Consider the following 23,226-nt stretch of genomic DNA (forward strand, 5'->3'; position numbering starts at 1 on the left):
ATCTATTTCTTGCAGTCTTTTTCGATTCTTTTGCAAGCGCTTGTAATTCGGCAGCTATTTTTTTTCGGCTTTTTCTTTTTGCTGGATCCGCTCCTTTTTTTTTTCAGTTTTTCCGCGTCCAAATAATCTTGATAATGCCTTCCAGTTTGACCTGTTAGGAGTTCGTTTGTTATAGTCTCTGGCCTATTGTCGAAATACTTTAAAGCATCTGCGATAGTTAGCCTCGCATTTAAAGTGATCACCAACATATTGGTTTTTTCTTCAGTTAATATTTATTAATTTCGAACGGCTAAATTCCCTTTCCACGGAAGCATTCTCATGACTTAAGCAACATGCTGCTAAAAAAATGCTTTTTACATTTTTGTATTTCTCGATATTCTTCTCCGCCTTTTCAAAAAATGGTCGCCAATAATCGTCAATTCTATCAATCTTTTCTAATGTTGGTATATTTTAATAACCTGTACTCGTCTACAGCGTTACCTGAGATAATATCCATTTAATGTCTCACAGTTTACAAAAATATTCCAAAGCGTATTTTTTTTTATTAATTGGGGATCAATGGATTTAAAATACGTCTTCGTTAAACGAGAAAAAATAAATACATTTGTAAATCGATAACCAAAAAGATTTTCCAGAGAAAAAGTGACAAGTGATTTAAAAAAAATTGTAAAAAAAGTGAGTCTGTGGAAGCCGTGAATTCAACTGTTCACACTTTAACGATGACGTAAATGGTCATTGCCACCAATTTAAAAAATCTTTGTGGTGGACAGATTAAATTTAAATAGTGGTTTATGAAGGACGCATGTGTAACAAAAAAATCAAATCTTTTCACAACTTATTTATTTTTTAATTACAAATAAACAAGGATTATTTAGTCCATATATAAAATTACATAAGAACTTAAACTAATCCCTTTATTTCTTTGTTGGCGTCTTCTTTGTTGGGGTCTTCTTTTTTTCAGGAGCCTTGGCCTTCTCTGCTGCCACCTCTTAAAAAAAAAACACATAGACATTAGTAAATTTTCATTGCACGAAAAAACATGTGCTTTTAGTTAAGATGATCAGAGCTTTTGAAACAAAATCACTACTGTATCATAAACACGGACCAAAAGCAAGTCATCATTAATACCAACTTTTTTTACTACAAATGTTTCAGAGGACAATTTTATTTAACACTATGTAGATTTTTACCACATATTTTTAGCATTTAACTGGAAAAAAATAAACCAAAAATATAACCAAACGTGGTGATAAGCATGATATAGAATTGCTTCACTGCAACCACCTAAATCTTGCTAGAAATTCACAATGCGCTCAACTAAAAAACAAATATAACTTTTTCCGCCATTAAATTAAGTTCAATTTTTTTTTGTTATAAAATTCTACATATCTTTAACCCTTTATTGAACTGAACTGGTGGTCCCCCGAGATTTCATATCAAACGTACTAACATGTAGTCAGCTAAATCAAAAACTTAGTACTCAACTCACTTGCAACTGGCTTCTTCTGAAGACGCTTTCTTGTTTGAAGAATCGCCTTACGCTTCAATACGGCAGCATATGGATTAAGCCGCAACATAGCTCTAGTGTTGCTCAATGGATTCAAACGACGTACACGACGAACAACCTTCTTTCTGTAAAAATAATACAAACAAATTAGAAACAAAATTCTAACAAACTCATACTTTAAATAAAACATGTAATACTCAGGTGTCAACAGGTAATCATTGATTATCATAACCCAGTGCTCTAAAGGGTTATCATCATTAAATTTTTTAAACGACTAATTAAAAATAATAAAAATAAAACATACTGTGGTACACGCAGAACTTTCTTAATTTCATCAGCTTTGAGAAGACGCGCCAGATCAGTATTAGACATCTTGGGTTGAGGTAAATTATAACCCTTCTTTTCAGCTGATGGAACTTTCCAACTTCCAAACAATCTATCTAGTCTCTGGAAAGCAGTCTCAGTCCAGATAACGAAACGTCCAACGTGACCGCCAGGGGCCAATTTCAAGAGATTTAATTTTTCGACGCTAATTAAATCAATTCCTGGGATGTTACGGAATGCACGACGTAATCCTTGGTCCTTGTGGTAAACCACCAGAGGACCTCGGCGTTGGATGCGTCTTCGGTTACGCATTTTACCTTTGCCAGCACGGAAACGCTGACTCTTGTAAACCTATTAAAAACAGAAGAAATTATAGCATGCGTTCCATAATTGAGCAACATATTGGTGAAATAATGCCATCAGGAATGTTATGTTAAGTTCAATCAATGCATTCAGCACGCTGGGACGTAGAATATCATCACAAAATTTTAACGTCATTAAAAAAAAAGAAGCTGCATCAGCTTAAACTCTCAGTCACAATCTATTTTTGTATATAGCATCATGGTATTGATTTTGCGAATTCAGGGTAAAAATTCAAAACAGATTCATAATCCACAGGTATTGAAATGTTATTTTATATATTTTAAATCGCATTTACTAGGCAAACTTTTTGCGATGAAGGCATCAAATTTTAGTTAGCGTTAGCGTAAGTCCAGGAAATAAAAATTCTCTTCAAAGTCTTAATTTACTCAGACTGTCCTACCTTTTGAATATCAGACCAGGCCTTAACGCGTCTCAAAAACTGCACGGCTTGCTTGGTTTTGGTCAACTCCTGGACCTTGTCTGAGACAACCAAAGGCAGCTCAGGCACCTGATCGATAACATGCCCCTTGCTCAAGACCAAAGCGGGTATTCCACTAGCAGCCACAGCCGAAGCCAGCGCGTACCGACGTTGGTTGACATTCACCCGTCTGTGCCAACGGCGCCATGGTTTAGTTGGAGCAAACATGCGCCCCCCACGACACATGTTGCCAAAAGCACCCTGGCCAGAGCGGTGAGTACCGCCGCCGCGAACACGTGGGATACGTGCCACAGCACGGCCTGTACCCCAGGACTCAGCTGAAGTCTGGTGACCTGTAAAAGTTTTCGATGAGAATCTTTACTATTCAAAACGCACAATGACCCAAATTGATTGAAAATGTGAAATATTGTTTGAATTTACCCTCCCTTGGGTCATTTTCTCATCAAATGAAATAAAAACGCTGTCAAATGGAAAGTGTCTGTGAACAAATTCTTTTTGACTCAAGATTTTAGTTTCACGAAACATTTTTGTTTCCAATTTTAGGTTGTTGGGCCACCATGCAACGTGTTAAAAATTACCAGCTTTGTCGCTGACGCAGTAGGCTTGACGATGGTTCATGGAGAGTTGTTGGTGCACGAAGTTGACTACATCGGGCCTGATTGGGGCTTTGAAGACGGCGGGCAAAGCAATGGGATATTCTTTAATCTCTTCGGATTTCTCATTGTACACGCTCACCAAGGGGCGTGCGGTAGCTAACGACTGGAAAACACTTTCGTTGTAAAATGAACAAGCCTATGTCAATATTTTGAGTAATGGAGATGTGAAAGTCAGAGCTTTTGATAGGCATAATCAGTAGTATTCAGAAACACGGACCAAAAGCAAATCATCATAACGCGCTTTATTCTCATTTGAAATTCGAAAAACGTACTTCGAATAATTAAATACTACGATAACTTAGTAAATGTGAAATTGTGCACACGTGGTCACAGCATATTTACACAAAAATTAACAAAAGTACGTTCTTTTTACAAGTACAAATGTACGAGAAAGTAGAGTAATGAATGTTTTCAAAACTCGTTACTGAAAATTTAAATTAACACTTACCATTTTCTTAAAAACTTAAACTACTCTTCACCTATCCCACACATCAAGCGAACGCAACGTCCGCCATATAAAAAGGAAGTTCATGGTGCTCGGTCGATAAAGAAGGTTTGACGTGCTGTGACTTCCTGGACCGGGCGGTAAATTTGAAAATTGAAACTGCTTACGAAGCTACGAAAGTTTACGAATAAACTTTCTCTTTTTGTCAGTTTGTTCTTGTTCGCATATTGTTAAACTGACCAAGCAAGTACAACGTAAGTTAATAATATATTTATATTATGACAATTTAGAATACAGTAACTTAAAACTGCAAATTCAGGTTATTGTTTATTTTATTCTATTCATTGCATTGTAACTATAATTCAAAATTCAAATTGAAAAATAAATTTGAAAATCTAACAAAAAAGGGCTATAGTTTTTACATTATTTACTGTTTCAGTAATACACAAGCAAAACTTTCAGAAGTTGATTATGATTTTTAATTTTATGATCATATGATTGTAATTTGATTATGAAGTTTTTGAACATAATTTTCAACGAAACTACCAGTTTAAGTTTCAAATGTAAGATTTCGAATGCTGTATTAGTACCGGACATGCTATAAAACTGTTACAGGAAATGTGGTTAAATTATCCTATTATGTAAAGTTTTGACATTAACCGTATTACAATAATTTGCCACACATAATTTTAAAATCCATTTTTCTACAAAATTTTTGTGTTAAATTCTGTCATCAATGTAACTAGTTGAAGGTTTCTAATACTCAGGCGAATTTAAAAAAGGAAAAAAATAGCTGAAAATACGTATAAAATTAAATTAAATTAGAGCTTATTTTCGTTTTAATGAAACTAAACGTATTTTAAAAAATTAGTTCCTAAAAAAGTCTGCCAAGGCAAATGATTTTTACTTCTCCTGGAATAACTAAGGAAAGCATTGTAATAACATCACAGCTCATAGACAACGAAGATGCAAGTTGTGCGTTGTCTTTTATCTGTCTGCTTCGTTGACTATTTTATTAAACAGATTATCTCCAAAGTTATCGACCTATTTGCTTGAAATTATATTTTGTCCATATGTATGTATAAACAAAAAAACAAAAAACAGAGTAAGATTTAGTGTTCTGTTTGAAAAAAATGAAATATCAGCGTATATACCTGTATTTATCGTTCCACAAAATATTGTGACACGGATCTGTAGGTACAGTTAAAAATAATGTTAGTGAATGGTTCACAAAGAACCGTACAACTTTTACTTTTAATTTTTTTTATATTTCTAATAACTGATGAAATATATCGAGGAACGCGTGCTTAGTAATTCATCCTGTATAATGTATACGATGGACGGATACAAAAAGCTGCATTTTTGTATTCTATAAGTTGTGAAAAAACATGAAAACGTAAAACAGATATTGGGCAACGCTACTTATGCGGCCCGAAATCTACAAGAAAATGTTTTTAGTTCTGTTTCGAAAATGGGTCCGAATTTTTACATAAGTACATATACCGTGAGGTTGTTTTTCTCTGAACATAGGATAATTAATATTAAGTTGGTTGCATACCTACTTGTAATGGATCCACTTGGACTTTTAAAAACTGAACATAAAATCAGTGACTATATATAATCACTGATAAAATCTAAGCTGTCATTATTTTGTTAAATTGTTGTTCAATGGATAGAACACTTACTTATTAAAAAGAAGAGTTGTTTTCATTTCCGATATAACTGACAGTGTTAGAATACATATAACGTCGATGTGTTATTTTTTGCTGATTCATTCATTTAATTTATTTTCTACATCTATATTTCATTTCAAGTGAATATTATTTACTTTCAACGGTCAACGATTCAGATAATATGTTGTCTCATCTTTTTTTTAGTTTGTTGGTGGGCGGGACTAGTATTTGCTAAGATAAGACCAGTAAGTATGGATGTTTAAATACATAGTCACTGATATGACTGATTCTGGAAAATCGCATACCCTCTAAGAACAGGCGCGGATACAGGATTTCGTTTAGGGGGGGGCAATTTTTGTGCGATTTTACCTACCTCCCAGAAATTCGTTCTAAACAAAAAAAAATTATAAAATTTTAGCTAGTATACTCTTTTTCACATAACATGTGTGACATTTGGTTGTTTTCGTTACACGTATAAGTGTACAGTAAAACCTCGATAATCCTAATTAATTGGGAAAAAGGTGTGTTCGGATTAACGATTTGTTCGGATCAGCGATTTTCCCAAAAATCTGAAAGGGAAATAACAACTTCATACACAACTGAAAACAAATTTCAAGAAATAAACCTAAATTTTATAAAACAAAATTAAAGAATTCTTAAGCAACAATGGATAATAATAGATACTTTCTAAAAAAATATTACTCCGTGACCATAAACACGCAATTTTTTTGGAATAAACACGACGGGATCTATGTATACCCTGAATTTTTTCAGAATTTTTAGATGAATTTTTCAAAAAGGACATTTTCCATTATGTATTCGTATTACCTCCATGATGCAAATTTCGACCCATTCTCGAAGATTTTGGAAATTTAACTAAATACGTTTTCTTGTAGATTTTGGGCCTCAGAAGTCACTTTTGGCTTCATTTCTTCAATAACTTAAACCATTTTTCCAGAATCGTCCAGTTGAAATATTGCAATTTTTAAAAATTTCGAAAAAGTCGAATTTTAAAGCGAATTTTCTGAAAATATTGCTCCGTTACCATAAACATGGTATATTTTTGGAATCAGCACGTCGGGATATATATCCCTGAATTTTTTCAGAATTTTAAGGAAACTTTTTCAAAAATGAAATTTTCCTCATACAAATTTCGACCCATTTTCGACGATTTTCGAAACTTAACTAAATATTTTCTCTTATAGATTTCGGGTCTCATTTCTTCGATAACTTCAACCTTTTTTCCAGAATTAGTTAATTAATTCCGTGCATTGAAATATCGTAATTTTAAAAAATTTCAAAATATTCCATACAACATGTGCAGAAAGATCTTGCGTCATTTTTGCAAGTAGGTGCATGTTTTCAAGTTCAGTTCGGATTGCACAGTTTTTATTCGGATTAAAGAGGCATCGACTTCAAATAGCCTCTGTTCGGATTACTGGATGTTCAGGTAATCGTAGTTCGGATTATAGAGATTGTACTGTAATTACAAAATGAAATGCGATTTCAAAATTTTGAAATTGGTCAAAATAAAGTACCTCGGTCGTGCGTCAGGGGGGGGCAATTACACCCATTGCCCCCCCCCTGGATCCGCGCCTGTCTAAGAAAATAGAGGGTAGGTGGGCGGGGCTAGTTTATTGATAAAATAAGACTGATCTGACAGGGATGTAGATCTTCACGTGATGATTCCAAAAATATAGCGTGTTTAGGGTCACCGAGCAATATTTTCGAGATATTCGGAGTGAAATTCGATTTTTTTTAAATTTCTAAAAATTTGCATAGTTCAATTATTGGTGATTGATTTTAGAAAAACGGTTTAAGTAATCGATGAAATGAGGCCTGAAGTGAATTCTACGGCCCAAAATCTACGAGAAAATGTATTTAGTTTAATTTCGAAGATGGTCAAAAATGGGCCGAAATTGGCATACATAGGTAGTGAAAAATTTCATTTATGAAAAAGTTGTTTAAAAATTCTCAAAAAATTCAGGGATATAGACCTCGACGTGGTGGTTCCAAAAATATAGCCTGTTTATGGTCACGGAGCACTATTTTGGAAATATTCGTTATCCGACCGTAAGTTTTCAGAAATTGGTCTATCTAAAGGTGGGGGTGTACTTTTGGTCATAAAAAATCACTTCAGTATAGTGTTCCAATTGATATTTCTTCTATTTCACATATTGTACCTTGCATTGATGTGGTAGGTTGTGGCCTAATTTTAGATAGAGGTAGAATTAATATTTTTTGTTTGTACATTCCACCTAATATTTCTTATTTTAATTATGAAGTATTTTTGGACTCATTTAGCGAATTATGTGTACATTTTACTAGAATTCTGAAAATTGGGGATTTTAATTTTCCAGGTTTTGTGTGGAACCAGTGGCGGCTTGTCAGGTGAGGCAGGTGAGGCAGGGCCTCACCATACATAATCATAAAAAATGTTTTTCTTCCACTGGTATGAAAAATGGATTTTTTTGTACGGGGTAATTTAAAATTAGCGCGACAACTGAACTTTCTATGCCAACCACAAAATAAAGGCGCAGCGTTATTCTAACCAATCATGTATTTTCATGCGTTTAGGCCGGCCTCACGGGTTGATTAAAATGTGGGAATAGGAGGCTCGATGTTTTTACAACGCACAGTATTAGCGGTTCCGTTTATTATGGGAATCAAATGCTTTAGGACAGATAGTTTTGAGGCCGGCCGCAGCTCTTATCCGATTGGTTCTCCTTCTCAGCTCAGTCCACATCATAGGTCAACATGCACGTGCGTTTTGCATTTTGCAGAGTGCATAAATTTTAAATTTCAGTCGTTGTCGTTAAAGAGTTCGGTACTTGGTTAAGGAGTGGATTGTGGATACTCCGATTAATTTTATTTGTAATTAAATAATAATGAACATGGACGCAGGCCCATCTGGTCCTCAGGTAATCTCCACTGTTCGAAATACAAATGTTATTAACTTTCTCGTGAATAAATGTCTCTCCAATAAGTTAACATACGAAGATAAACTGTTTGTAAAGTAAAGCAAACGTCCATGTCCAGATCTAAACTTAACATTAATTCAAAGAGAAAAACAAAAAAACAGGGTGTTCAGTCTCAATTGGTATACAAAATATGATTGGCTTGCTGGGAGTACAACTGTGAATAAACTTTTCTGTTGGCCATGTATTTTATTCTCGAATAGTGGAGAATCGGTTTGGTGAGAAACTTGATATGCAGATTTGAAAAATTTGTCGCGTTCCAGGTTCCAGTGAAAAATATTCCAAAAGTAAAGATCACATATCATCTACTTCCAGGTTTGTTCTTCTCGGCCAACAGAATATTGCCAGTACTCTAGATTCTGCTCGCAAAATTGAAATAGAAAATTTTAATGTCAAAGTTCGCGAAAATAGGAAAATTATTAAAAGGTTAATTGATGTTGCTATTTTTTTATGCACACAAGAGCTTACCTTTAGAGGACATGACGAGTCAGAAACGTCTTTCAATCGCGGAAATTTCAAAGAATTAATTTCATTGTTGAATAGATATGACACTTATATGGGAAATTTTTTGGAAAAAGATTCTGAGAATAAATCCGTGTTTTCCGGTACTTCAAAAATGATTTAGAACGAGTTAGCTGAATCAATTTCTTTTGTCATAAACAAGAACATTACCAAACAAATTTTTGAAGCTTCTTTTTTTTCCTGGCAGATTGATGAAACGACTGACATAAGTTGTAAATCGCAATTATCAGTTATTTTTCGTTACGTTATCTCCGGTAAAATTGTCGAAAGATTCATGGGGTTTTCCGATGTTAGTTCTGGACGAACTTCTGAAGGTTTATTTCAATTGCTACATAATTTCAGTAAATACAACCTACAAGATAAATTAATCCATAAGTATTGTTATTGTTTATATTATTTATAAATCTTTTTTTGTTATTTACCACGGTTTTGAAGCGGTTGTTCGAAAACTACAATTTTTATTAAGTTTTCATTTTACTTATATTACTATTGTTTTGCCACATTTTTTATTTACCTTTGTTTTAAACCTTCCACTTGCTATCATTCTTGTTTCCTATTCTGCCCTATCCTTCTTTCTTGGCAAGAAAACTCTACACCTCCACGTCGGTTCTTGCCGGACAGTTGATTATGTGGTGCATTTTTGTTAATATTTTTTCATGTTCAAATTTCCTGTGATCAAAAACCGCCGAATTCGTGGTAAAATAAATTTTCCTCTAGTATTGACGTATAAAACCAACTTACAATTCCAAATTTCTTAAGTAAGTCGCCAAGTGTGGGAAAAATGGAAGTGGAAATTTTTTTAATCTCAGGTATCACTTTCAACTGACAGGGTAGAGTAATTTACAGATATAAAATATATATATATGTATTTAACTATTTTTACGTCATAAGGTGTGGCCTCACCAAAATTTTAGGTCACGAGCCGCCACTGTGTGGAACCTATAAAATTAGGTAGTCAATTTAGTAGACTGTTTTCTGAATTCTTAAAAATTATTCAATATAATAAAATATTAAACTCACGGGGTAGGTTGTTTAGATTTAGTTTATTCAAAAATAACTAATACTGTGGTGACACAGGATATTAACCCCATTGTACGCGAAGATAAATTTCATCTTGCTCTAAATATTCTAATTCCAGTTTCTGATACTCGATACAGAAATTTTGAACCGTCTGGGCACTCTATGCTTTATAATTTTAGAAAAGCTAATTTCCCGCTTCTATATCAACTTCTTGATGAAATCGATTGGACGATTGGTCTTTTTTATACTTATACTGGATGAAGTGAATTACGCCTGTACAAGACGATTCTTGAAGTATTTGTACAAGTTAACAGCAGGGGTTTTCCCTGCGAGGGGTTTCAATCAATGTGAACTTTTATTTATGTACGAAATAGAATCATTGAACTAAGTATAGGCGTAAGATCGTAGATCTGAAATTATTGTATCAACTTTTACATAACATATATGTGACAGCAGTTTTCTGTTAGGATCCCTAAGTTTTCGTATACCTTCAACTGGGACAAGGAATATGACTGTATTTTGTTACCCACGTTGTAAGACAAATCTGGAGTTAAAGTCTCCTGTCTATAGGTTGAGTGCAATTGGAAATACTTTGTCGGCGGATTGTGATTTATTTCAAGATATATTACCTAAGTGGTTAGCAACATTTAGTTTAAGTCCTACTTCGGTTGTTTAGTTCAATTCAATTTATTTCATTTTGTGAAATTATCTTGTTTTTTTTTTTATTACTTATGATTTAACATTCGTGGTTGTAGCACACGCACATCCTTTTTGTTTATTGTTTTACCCTATAAGTGGATTTTCTGTTGGGTAAATAAATTGTGGCGACACAATAATACGTAGTGGTAAGCGAAAAAAGATAAGCTCCTCCGTAGTCTAGTGGTAAGGGCACCCACCCGGCAAACGGTAAACGTGCGGTTCGATTCCCACCGGAGAGGCAACATTTTTCATCGCTTACCCTACAGAATCATTATTATTATTATTATTAATTTTCTTACCTATCTATCTGCGTTATGCAAGTACCTACAAAATATACGTCGTATTGTGGATAAGATATCCACAATCACACATCAAAATATAACCTCACAGGAAACAAACACGATTTTACTATAAAGATACATCTAAGCAAATAATTGAATTAATAACTTCAAGTGTTTAATAGACTCTATTTTGAGATGTGAAAACTTCGTAAAATAGAGACTAAAGTATTTGAAGTTTCCACTTTCATACTTCAAGTACTTCAAGAGTATGTATTTAAAATAGGTACTGAGTGAAGTATTTGAAGTAAAGTAGGTACTTGACAAAATCAAGTACTAAACTCAAGTACATTTTAGAAATACTCCACGTACCAAGTACCAAGTAGAGTTCCCTCAAACATATAAGGCGTTTATGACTTCACACCAATTTGACTCCCATTATAATTCAATAGGCCGTCACAACCGGATGTCTTAAACCCGCTCACCGATACCTACCTGAAAAGACCTTTTCTGGTAAAAGCACAAGGCAGGACTGAGTTTTGCATTTACCGACAACTGCGCCTTTCGATTTTTTTATTTTAAGTAAAAACACAGTAACTTTGTACTCAATCATTTTTTATTACAGCAAATTAGTGAGAATTTTGGCATGCACAACTATTTACTTATTAACTACTACTGCTTATTTATTGATCGAAATAGTCACTGTCATCATCACTCGACTCTTCTAAATTAACAATTAACGGTTTTATCAACCGTGCCCTGTACTGGTCTTTTCCTGAATTTATTCTTCAAGAAGGCACTGTGTTTTGTAGCTTCTGCTACAAACTGCATTTCTATTTACAAATATATGTTTTCGGATCATCGACAAAATTTTTTGCTACAATATTTCGAAAAGTATTTAAAAATAAATTGCTACAAAAATACTAATTAAATGGCCTATTATTATTAATTTTTATTTATTTGTCACTATTTAGTGTAGGACAATAATTTTTAAAAATTTTATTTATCTATGTATTTTTTATTAAAAAAATTAAGCTGTTTTTATAATTTGTAAATAAATTTAGTTGTGTTATTACACTTCTTTTCAATTTTTGGAGGATATGCAACTGCATATCTCTGCATATATTAATAAAGTTACAACATATTTGCATAAATTTCATGCATATTACATGATCATATTTCTCAAAATTTTGCTGCATACTTTTCGCTCTCTAGTCATGTATTATTTTTAATATAACAGCAATATGAATGTACCCTCTGGATTTGAAACAAAGGAGGGTGACATCGTCAAAATTATTTGATTTATCAAAAAATTTAGTGGACCAGTTTTCTATGATTGCGATCGTACTTATTAAAGATTTTATGTTTTTTGCTTTCAGTATCTTAATAATATTTTCAAATGTGCAGAATAATGATTAAATAATTAAGGTACGGAAGAAACGTTGAAAACAAAATTACTCTTAGTCCGGTCCTTTGCGTCTCGGCCGTCCCTGGCACGTGGCATGGTTTACATTTACTAAGCTTTATGAAGGATCGGCTGTAAAGTACTTTAAACGTCAAAGCCATAGACGCCTTATAGGTTTGAGGAAACTATACCTAAATATAAAAGTACTTCGAGTAAAGTACTTGAAGTACATACTTAAAGTACTTGAAGTATTACTTCAAGTACTGAACAGCTCTGATGCCAGATTACATTAGATCTATTCAAGATACATTTCTTGTTCAATCTGATTTGGATGCTTTTTGTTCATGGTGTACACTTAATGAATTACATTTAAATACTACCAAATGCCATTCTATTACATTTTGTAATAAGAAGACTATAATACATTTCGATTATGTACTGGATAATACTGTTATCGATCACGTTAATGAAGTTAAAGATCTTGGTGTATTATTCGACTCGTCGTTATCTTTCAAGAATCATTACCTTACTGTTATAACCAAAGCTTTCAAACTGTGGGGATTTTTATGGAGAAACTGTAAAGATTTATCTCCTGCTGTATTGAAGATCCTCTATTGCTCCTTAGTTCGACCTCATTTAGAATATACTTCATCCGTTTGGTATCCAATATACGACGTCGAAAAAGTCCAAAAAAGTTTTTAAGATGTATGGAGTTTAAACTTGGCCAGCAACATCAGAAGGGAGAATACTCAACTATTCTTAATTTCCTCAACATGTAAACTTTACATACACGTAGTCTAACTAGTGACTTAACATTTCTCCATGGGGTCATAAATAGTTCCATTGATAGTAGCTCCATTCTGGAAAAATTATCCTTCCTTATTAGTCCTCCGGAAATTAGACACACCATCAGAAGCAAGCAAATTTTTAGAATTAGTTATTTCGCCACAAATTTAGCTCGTAATCACCCCTTGAGGAGAATGATGTTAGTTGTAAATGATCTTTGTAAGCATGAAACATTTAATTTATTTGATAGTTCAAAACAAGTGTTTAAGAAGAATTTAAGATTAATTTTGAAATAGTAAAGTTTTTAATTTAGTCTTTCGTAATGAATATAATAATTTTAAGTGTTAAGTAAAAATTATTTTTTTTTATTATGCTTGTGCCAACTATTTATTTATTATGAATTATTTATTTGCTCTAATCTTATTATTTACATATTTATGTGTATTTTGTTAATGGATTTCCGTTAATAAATTATTATTATTATTACTATGTCTAATGTTTTGATAAGTAAGCAAATATTGGTCTATTAAGCCTTTTTGAAATGCATTTTGGGTTACGTTCTCAATTCTGTCGGACAAACTATGCTATTATTTGTGAATCACCTTCTATATTTGGACAAATACCGGCTGACTATTGATGATTGAGGCAAATTTGAATTTAAAATCAGGTATGCCATCATAAAATTTTAAATATGTCGCCAACCTAACAAAAAAATCGCAAATTTTAAAATAGTTATTCGGTATTTGCAATCCCATACTTACTTCAACAGACTACATATTCATCAAATACTTTAAAGTTAAAAAAAAGCGTGCCTCAGTTCATCTTTTTTGATATATTTAACATATTTAACAGAACGTGTGTTACCAGATGCGAGTCAAAAATGTTTTTCATTGTAAAAATTACGTTACTATGCTCTCATTACTACTAGGCTATATTTAAATAACAAAGGTAGAAGGCCTCAAATAACTGTTAATTTATGATATGTCTGCGCCACATAACGTCCATACAAAACAGGCGCACGCGCTAGTGATGGGCAGTTTGGGCAGATTCGTTCATAACTACGAACGGATCGTTCATCGTTCGGTCCCTACGAAGACCCGGTCCTCAAATGTCATTCATTTCGTTCACTTCGTTCTTGGTCATTCAAGGCTTCAAGGCTCAAGGATTGATGAATCATTCGGTCTTTCGGCTCTTCGGTCAACGGCCTTAGTTTCCCTTTTGCTTGGATCCGATTACGTTATAGGGAACGTCATGTGGCCATGAATAACAGTCTCGGAACTATTGAATATTCGAAAAGTGGATCAAATTTATATGTTCTGTACATACTAAACAGTTCATTTCTTTCCGTTATCGTTTGAGTTATTTACAAGTAATTTACACAAAACCATCGTAAAAAGATTCTTCATGTTTTAGTGGGACCTTCTTTTTCTTTTGTAAAAAATAAAATACTGCTGGAATTAATCTATCAAAATAGGCTGGAAAACTTATGTTCTTGGTTAACTCCGTGAATATTGAATAACATGTGATACTAGTGTTTGATACAGAACATAGAACTGTGCTGGAGTCATGGATGCAAGGATCCAACGGAGTCAAGATCCAGTTAGATCGTGTGAACGAAAGAACGACTAGTTTCCGTAGGGAACGATTTCGGTCACTCGTTCCTTTGAACGACCCGTTCAATTTGATTCGTTCGTTCACAAACGACTGAACGACACATCTCTACGCAAATAAAGTGAACGAAGTGGCCAAGAAGTCAAATTATTACACGTCGTCTGATTTTTAATAAATACAGATAAAATGGGGCAAAAGTTCCAATATGATGAAAGTGGCTCCACGTTTTTTTATTTTTTATTATCCTTTTTAGCATTAATACTCATTCCAGCTACGATATACTACTGGCCAAGGGAAAAAAAGAGAGGTTAGGGCATATTTCAAAATTTTATTAAAACCCCACAGTTCACATCCACTTGAACTTTTTGTGGAAAAAGTTCAAGTGGATGTGGACAGTGAAATTAGGAAAAACTCTCACGAGTTTTTCTTAATTTAAAATTACTCTCGCTTTTTAGATCCAGACGAAGAAAGCAAAAAATGCCACTGCCCCAACTGCGTCAAGAAAAGGGAGTACCAAAAACATGCAGATCCTTGGAAAGCTACCAAAAATTTTTTAATCAAACTAGTAATTGTAATTGGCTGGATTTTATTATTGTTGTTAGCGTACAAAGTGTCCCAGTTTGACTATGAAATGGCTAACTTTGACCCCTATGAGATTTTGGGAATACCTTTAGGTGCAAGTCAAGGTGAAATTAAAAAAGCGTACAGAAGATTGTCGCTGATACTTCATCCAGATAAGGATACAGGCAATGAAAAGGAGTTTATGAAGTTGTCGAAAGCATATCAGGCATTAACTGATGATGAAGCACGGCGAAATTGGGAGAAATATGGTAATCCAGATGGGCCTGGTGCAATGAGTTTTGGAATAGCGTTACCATCGTGGATTGTTGAGAAAGAAAACAGTGTGTGGGTGTTGGGTCTTTATGCTCTTGTCTTCATGGTTGCGCTTCCTATTGTTGTAAGTTGATGTTAAATACTAAGAAAAAGAAAATAGTCACGCTGTTTTTTTTTAAGGTTGGAACGTGGTGGTATCGCAGTATTAAATTCACAGACCAAGTTTTGTTAGACACAACACAAATGTATTATTTCTTTTTCCATAAAACTCCTAGTATGGCGCTGAAACGTGTCATCATGATTCTGGCAGCTAGTTTGGAGTTTAATAAAAAGCATAATTCAGAAATTGTGGAAAGGTTATCAGATAATGAAGAAGTCCCACAACTGATTAAAAAATTGCCAAATTTAAGTGAAAAAAATAAGGAACCACCATTATGTTACACATACAGTATTAAGGCTCGTGCTATAATTCACGCTCATTTATCTCGCATCCCTTTAAACCCCAATACATTAGAATTAGATAGGAGGTACCTAATATCCAAGTGTCCATATTTAATTCAAGAACAGGTCAATTGTGTCAATCAACTTATAGTACTAGCGTATAATCGCAGAAGTGAGAATTTATTTATTTCTCTCTATATATTTTTTTAATATATTTATTTCCAGTACAAAGACTACCAACTATTGATACAATCGAAAATTGTATGAAGTTGTGTCCTATGATTGTTCAAGCTCTGTGGGAGTTCAAGTCTCCTCTACTCCAATTACCATATGTAACTGAGGATAATCTTAAATATTTTTCAAATAAGAAGAAGCCAATCAAATCTTTACAACAATACGCACAATTGAAAAAGGAAGAACGAAGAAATATTTTGAAAAATCTGAGTGACAATGAATTTGAAGATGTTACAAAGGTTTTGGCAAATATGCCTTACATTGACTTTCAAGTGAAATATGAGGGTGAGAAAAAATATTTTTATTGGGTAATTTTGAGAATAGTTAAAGTCATATCTTTGCTTATACAGGGTGTCTTTTTTATTTGATACAACCTGTGTAACTTTTTATTTTAGAAGATAAACCTGTAGTTCTAGTTTTTATTATCACTTCCGGTAGAACCGGAAATGACGTTAACTTTGATTACGTTTAATTACGACGACGTTTATTCACATAAGTGATCCTTTAAAATTATACAAATTTGCTCAAAGAACTATATGTAGTTCATCTTTAAAAATAGAAAAATTGCAGGAGTTGTATCAAATAATAGAAACGCGTGGTATAAGGTGAAAATATTATTAAAACATATTTTTTTTACAAAAATGTTAATTAGATATCTTTATACATATGTATATATTTTCAATTTGCTTGTTACATTGTCGCACTAAACTGAACTCAGTTAATAGAGCAAAAGATTAGCGTAATCTTAAGAGAAAATTTTGAAAAAAAAACACCAGAATTTTTAAAATAGCGCTAAAATTTATAAAAACTAAAACATTTTGAAAACATTGTAAAGTAAAGAACCGGGAGGTAATTTTTTATATAATGCGATTTTAATTTAGTGGAAATTTAACGTTACATTACTTAAATAATAAGGTAATGAGGATAAAAAAAATATATTTTTTACATTTCTGTAGTAATGGATGACGAAAATCCAACGGAAGTAACAACCGGCGCAATCGTAACGGTTATAGTCACGTTAACGCGCAGAAATATGAGCAGTCTTTTCGGTAATGAAACGGTTGTTGATAACAACTTAAGTACCGAAAACGGCATCGATGGTGAAACTCCTAAAGAAGGTGGTGGCGACGCGGAAAATCAAGTACCGGCGATAAAACGTCCAGCTTGGTTGAAACAGAAACGCGGAGGCGGGAGAAAGAACAAGAAACCCACTAAACAACAACCGAAAGCCATAGTCGGAACCAAACCTAAAGTAGAAGAATCGCCTGTACCTTCTACTGAGAAGAAAAAAGCCAAAGAAGAGAACAACAAAGAAGAGGAAAGCGAAGAATCCGAAGTGAGCGACGCCGAAACTAACGATAAGTCATCAGAAGAAGATAGCGCTCAGAAGTCGAATAACGAAGATGAGGATCAGGAGTGGGAAAAGTTTAAAAAGTTGCATGAAAGAGAGAAGTCTTTACAAGGGAAATCAAAAACTTCGCATCCCGTGCATTGTCCTTTCTTCCCTCAAGATAAACAGGAGTACTGGTGGACATACATTTGCGATAGAAAGTCAAAGACGCTTTTAACAGTGCCTCATTATGTCACCAGTTTAGTAGACCAAGAAATGGTACATTTAAAGGTAAATGTGATACTTTTAAAAATATTCGTGTTATTTAATTGGTTGTTTTGTAGTTCACAGCGCCAAATTGGCTGGGAGTTTACACTTTCACGGTATGTTTAAGATCAGATTCGTATCTCGGATTTGACCAACAGAAAGACATCAAATTAGATGTGAAAGCGGCTCCTGCTGAAATTACCGAACATCCTCAATGGGAAGACCTAGAAGAAGAAGAAGGTTCAGCTAAGGAAGATGCCCACGAGTCTGAGTACACCACAGATGAAGATTTATCAGAGGGCGATGACTGATTTACTACAATGCAATCAAAGAAAGACTTAGAGATAGCATTTATGTTGTGAATAATTGTGATCAGTCTTTAATCGGACTCAACATTATTTTCACAATTATAAAAATTGGTACTGGGTTAAGGTCACTTGTATTTATATTTGTATGAAAAAGTTTTAACTTTGATGGTGTTTGACCACCTTTCTGAACCTGTGCACACGTAACTGCATTCAACCAGAGTAATGGGGATATTTTTGTACCACCACGACTTTACAGGGGATAACATCAAATTTGCATTGTATTTTCATTGTGTAAATTCATGTGTGATTTAACAAGGATGTGTATATATATAGAACTGGATAATCAATAACCATACTAATTTCTCATGTAACTTAAATTACTTATTATTTCAACATAAAACAAGTACAGTTATTTTCAATGACATTGATACGTTTTCATCGACAAATTACAGTAATCCAATATACACTCTTAGAACAATTACACCACCTGGCAACAGAGACTTAAAAAAATTAATATAATGTAAAACAATATAAAAGAAGAAGAGATATGGAGGACTGAAACACGACTTATACACAGAAAACATTCAAAGGACTTTTCTCAAAATAAAAAATTGTAAAGTATAAAATAATTCGTGGAAGAACCCCGGTTTCTTGATGATATACGTGTCATTGCTAAAACGTTGATGACGTCATCATAAAACTTTGTTATGGAAAAACTCACCCGAAACATACGCATAGCATCCTTCTTTATCTGCACTTTAACAGCCCACATAATTTTTATTTAACTTAATAGGGGTTACCATTAAAAAAATAAAGTTAGCAGGATTTGCCGAAATCATTGAAGAAATTGAATGTTGTAACACAACCGTCGCCACAAAAAATAAATAAATAAAAAACATCAGCTCGATGTATTGGAAACCAACGAAACAAATTTTGTTTCAATAAATGATCTACGAAGGCTCGTGTTATCAGAGCAATAACAATAAAGATGTAGACAATTTTAATAAAAATTCTTATGCTCATTTGCACGAACGTTTAAATTATGTTCATTTGCACCGACGTTTAAGCAAGCTACTTAAAATTGAAGCATTTCTTAAAACAATGTGTTGCACGAACGTTTAACTTTTTCTTAAAGGATTCTATGGAATCTTTGGTTTAACTTCCTATTTCCCTGAGGCTAAAATTTGTAAGCAATGGTTAACGAGACAGATACAACGCATGTACGGTGACCACGGTAACAACACAATAATTTGTTTCTATTGGACACGGAGTCTCCTGCTCTGAGCTATTGGACAATAAATTTGGTTATTATACGAAATCGAAAATTTCAAATTTTATCAGTGCTGAAAAGTGTATATGAAGTAAAAAATAAAGTTCTTACAATATAAAAATTAATATAAAGAAGGTATGTACCAATTACCACGTTTTGTTGTAAAGAATAACGTGTTTTTTTCAGATGAATAATAAAAAGTGTCAAAGAGGAGCAAGAAAAAATATGGAATTTTTGCTACGGAAGCAAATTTTGGAGTTAGACCTTGAAATGAAAAAGAAATAGCTAAATAAACTTAAAAGTAATAACATGGAAATGTAATAAAATATCTAATTAAATAGTAATATAGCACCTATTTGTTAATATTACAGATTTAAAAAAAAAATGTTATAATTAAAACTTCAAAATTCACTTCCCGTTCCTCGGTTTTGAACAATATTGACCTCTGGTATTTGACTGTCTTATAAGGCCATTTTTTATTAAACACACAATTAATATGAACCTTATTGCAATTACACACGTACAAACTGATCTAAGATTAGTAGGGTTTTCTACAGAATATGGCAAAGAATACGGGCGAAGGTACGCATACTATTGACCTAAGTAAAAAAAAAAAAAAACAACTGTTCATCCTGTATTTTTTGATAAGGTTGACATGCTACTGATAAATTGGCCAGAAATGCGGCCGGCAGTGTAAGCACTACAACCAAGAAGATGGTGAACTTCAATGTTGAAGAGTAATTTGCAATACCTAATCAAGATTTTTATGAAACATTCAAAACCGATGTAGACTACCTATATTTCAATTATTCTATCAGGGGCGGCTTGTCCCGTGAGGCAGGTGAGGCAATGCCTCAGCAATGAATTTGCTCCGTATAATTATTTTTATTATTTCTGGCCAACAAAATGTTTTTTTTTCTAATATTTTAAAAATAAACGTGAAAAATTATTGGTATTCTTATCTTGGTAGACGGATATTAGCTGTTTCGAAGAATTCAGAAGAATCTGAACAATCTGAAAGAGTGCAGGGATCTGAAATTATCTGGGAAAATTTGAAAGAATCTGAAACGATATGAAAGGTGAAAAATTCTGAGAGTATCGAAAAAATCTAAGAGAATTTAAGATTTTTTCAAATTCCTTCGAACTTTTCAGATTCTTTCAAAGGCACCATCAGAAATCCTCAAGATTGTTTAAAATTTTTTTTAGTTCTGTTCAAATTGTTTTAGATCCTTACAAATCGTTTCAGATTCCTCAAACAGAATCTAAAAAAACTGGAGGAATCTGGAAGAATCTACAGATATCTGAAACGATCTGAATAGAAAACAAACCGGAAGCATCGAAAAGCATCCGGAATGCCCAGAAAAAATAAAAAAAAATCGGAAGAGTCTGAAAGAGAGAATCAGAAAGAAAATGAAATAACCTGAAAGCATTTGTAAGAATATGGAGGAATCTGAGAGAAATTGCGAGATCGGAAAGAATCTGAGAGATTCGGAAAGTATTTGAAGGAATCTAAGGAAACCTATGGGAATCTCGAAGAATCTAGAAAAATCTGGAAGAATTTGGAAAAGTCTGCAGGGATCTGAAAATATCTGCACGGTTTTAAAACGACCTGAATAGAATTCAAAAACTTGAAAGAATGTGAAACAATCCGAAAGAATGGGGAGAATCTGAGAGATTCCAAGAAAATCTGAGGGAATATGAAACTAAGAATCGGAAAGAATTAGAAGGAATCAGAGGGGATCGGAAAGAATTTCAGGAAATCTAGAGTAGACAAATCTAAGTAAACCTGGCATATTCTGAAAAATTTGAGAGAATATAGAAAAAACTGGAATAATCTGGAACAGTCCGCAGGGATCTGAAAGGATCCAAAGCGATCTTGAAAAATTCTGAGGATATCTTCAGGGATATTGAGAGAATCTGAAAGAATAGAAGAAAATGTGTAACAAAGTGTATTTTTTCTAGAAACTTTCGCATTAATTTTTCAACATATTGGTACTAAAATTTATGGAAAACTTGATATTTTACCGTTGAGACGTTATAAACGAAGTGAAATGAATCACAAACAGAAATTAAGGCAATTTTTTTCCGAAATTCTTGATATTAAAATTAATCAAGTACGAATTAGAATTATCCATTTTTGACGTGCTTAATGTTTCTAAAATTTCATTTTTTCCGAAAAAATTTTCATGTCAACTAAAAACGCAAGCACCACAATATAATTTTTTTGACATTTAGATATGTATTGGGGCATCCTGTCCCTCGCCTCATCAACTTCTCAACTCATGAGCCGCCTCTGTATTCTATATTATGATACCATAGCGTGCCTTTGTCTTACTGAATCTCGCCTTAATGGACGTACATTGCTTCAAACACCCAGTATACCTGAGTTGATGTTTTCGATTTCGTCCGTGTACGGTGTTTTATTATTATCGTATAATTTCGTTTATAAAATCAGTTCTTTTCAGAACTATAGTTGCTTTTGGAGAGTTTAAGGTAAACTAATAAATAGGTAAATATAAAAATAATAATTGGTATATTTTCAGTGTGCATTTTTCAGTTTTTGCTGTCAAACAATGTCAACAAAGAAATAGTTCACTTTAAGAACTGTACTTGCAGGTGAAGTGAATAATTACTGGAACATTTTTTTTGCAGTCTTCAATATTTACGTCCGCAACATTTTTCATTGACCCCTAAAAGAACAAAAATCTCGACGCCACTGGTCAATTTTCTCCGCGCAGCTTTCGATTACTCATCGTGCTGTTTTCAAAAGATTTCTACTCTATTACTTTATTAGGAAATCAACTGAATTTTAAAGCTAAAAATAAATCTCCATGCAAAATAAGGTAAATATTCAAAAAACGGATGGATATGAAGAGGGCTAAAAATCTGAAAATGCTGTTAGCCCGTTATTGAGGTAAGGAAATATTCTAACCCATTTTCAATAGTTTTATTATTAATAGTTATCTACTATCCCATGTAATTAATAATAAATGGTATTTTTTGCAGTGCATCTACCGATGATGAGAGGGTAGAAAATACAAGCATCGCTGATAAGTGATAACGAAAGCGAACCTACCCACAGCTAATGGGCTTAAATACTTAAATTATAAATGATATACAATAATAAATAGAATTATTTCGTTGCTTAACTTCCTTGTTGATTTGATCATCATTTTTTTTGCTTTTCTGAATGATCAAATAATTTTGGTTATAATTTAAAGAATTCGTAAATTTAATGATTACTTATAAAACTTAGTTTGAAAAACTATGTATTCATTCGTCCTTGTTTCAAGGTTGGGTTGGTAATGATCATCATGACCACCATCCCCTCACCATCATTCATACCTCTCTACCATTAAAATCTGCGATTAAATTACAAAAGAAACCCATACGCCGCCTATGGGTTTTCTAGTATGTATGTGTTTATTTTGGTATGTATGGCAGTGATGACGCATTTTTCACTTAAATACAGGACTTGTCCGGGGAAAAGAGGACGTCTGGTAACCCTACCTTACAATGCAAACTTAAAAACAGGCCCACATACTACAAATTTAAAAAAAGGTGTCTTAAAAACAGGGCGAAAATTTATTATTTTTTAAATCTTTGAATTATTTGTTTAAAATATACCTTTAAAAATAGAGCAAAATCCTTAAAAAAGTGTCGTATGCTGAAGGAATTGCCCATAAAACAAATTACAAAAATGTACAGATGTGTTAAGTGCAAACACCACAAAAGAAATAGAATAAATTATGTTTTGATTGAAGATAAGAAAACCCAACGTCTTCATTCAAAATGACCAACTATTATTTAAAATCATGTATGTATTTTTGACGTAA

General features: G+C 33.2%; 2 protein-coding genes across 2 annotated transcripts; one reads left to right on the forward strand and one right to left on the reverse strand.

Moving 5' to 3' along the window:
• Positions 1-825: 825 nt before the first annotated feature.
• Positions 826-3,822, reverse strand: LOC135122827 (large ribosomal subunit protein uL4). Its single transcript, XM_064047275.1, has 6 exons — positions 3,738-3,822; positions 3,212-3,392; positions 2,595-2,965; positions 1,812-2,182; positions 1,490-1,632; positions 826-988 (listed from the first exon to the last, which is right to left on the reverse strand). Exons 1-6 carry the CDS (start codon positions 3,738-3,740, stop codon positions 915-917), a joined length of 1,143 nt encoding a protein of 380 aa, XP_063903345.1. The 5' UTR covers positions 3,741-3,822; the 3' UTR covers positions 826-914.
• A 10,982-nt stretch (positions 3,823-14,804) lies between these two features.
• Positions 14,805-18,284, forward strand: LOC135122828 (translocation protein SEC63 homolog). The gene is made up of 6 exons (XM_064047276.1): positions 14,805-15,013; positions 15,162-15,664; positions 15,721-16,153; positions 16,207-16,500; positions 17,172-17,836; positions 17,890-18,284. The coding sequence occupies exons 1-6, from the start codon at positions 14,893-14,895 to the stop codon at positions 18,121-18,123; spliced, it is 2,250 nt and encodes a 749-aa protein (XP_063903346.1). The 5' UTR covers positions 14,805-14,892; the 3' UTR covers positions 18,124-18,284.
• The last annotated feature ends 4,942 nt before the right edge of the window (positions 18,285-23,226 follow it).

Source organism: Zophobas morio, unplaced genomic scaffold (assembly GCF_036711695.1).
Source record: "Zophobas morio isolate AGI-343-1 ecotype UQ-CSIRO unplaced genomic scaffold, CSIRO_AGI_Zmor_V1 ptg000005l, whole genome shotgun sequence".
Classification (NCBI taxonomy): domain Eukaryota; kingdom Metazoa; phylum Arthropoda; class Insecta; order Coleoptera; family Tenebrionidae; genus Zophobas; species Zophobas morio.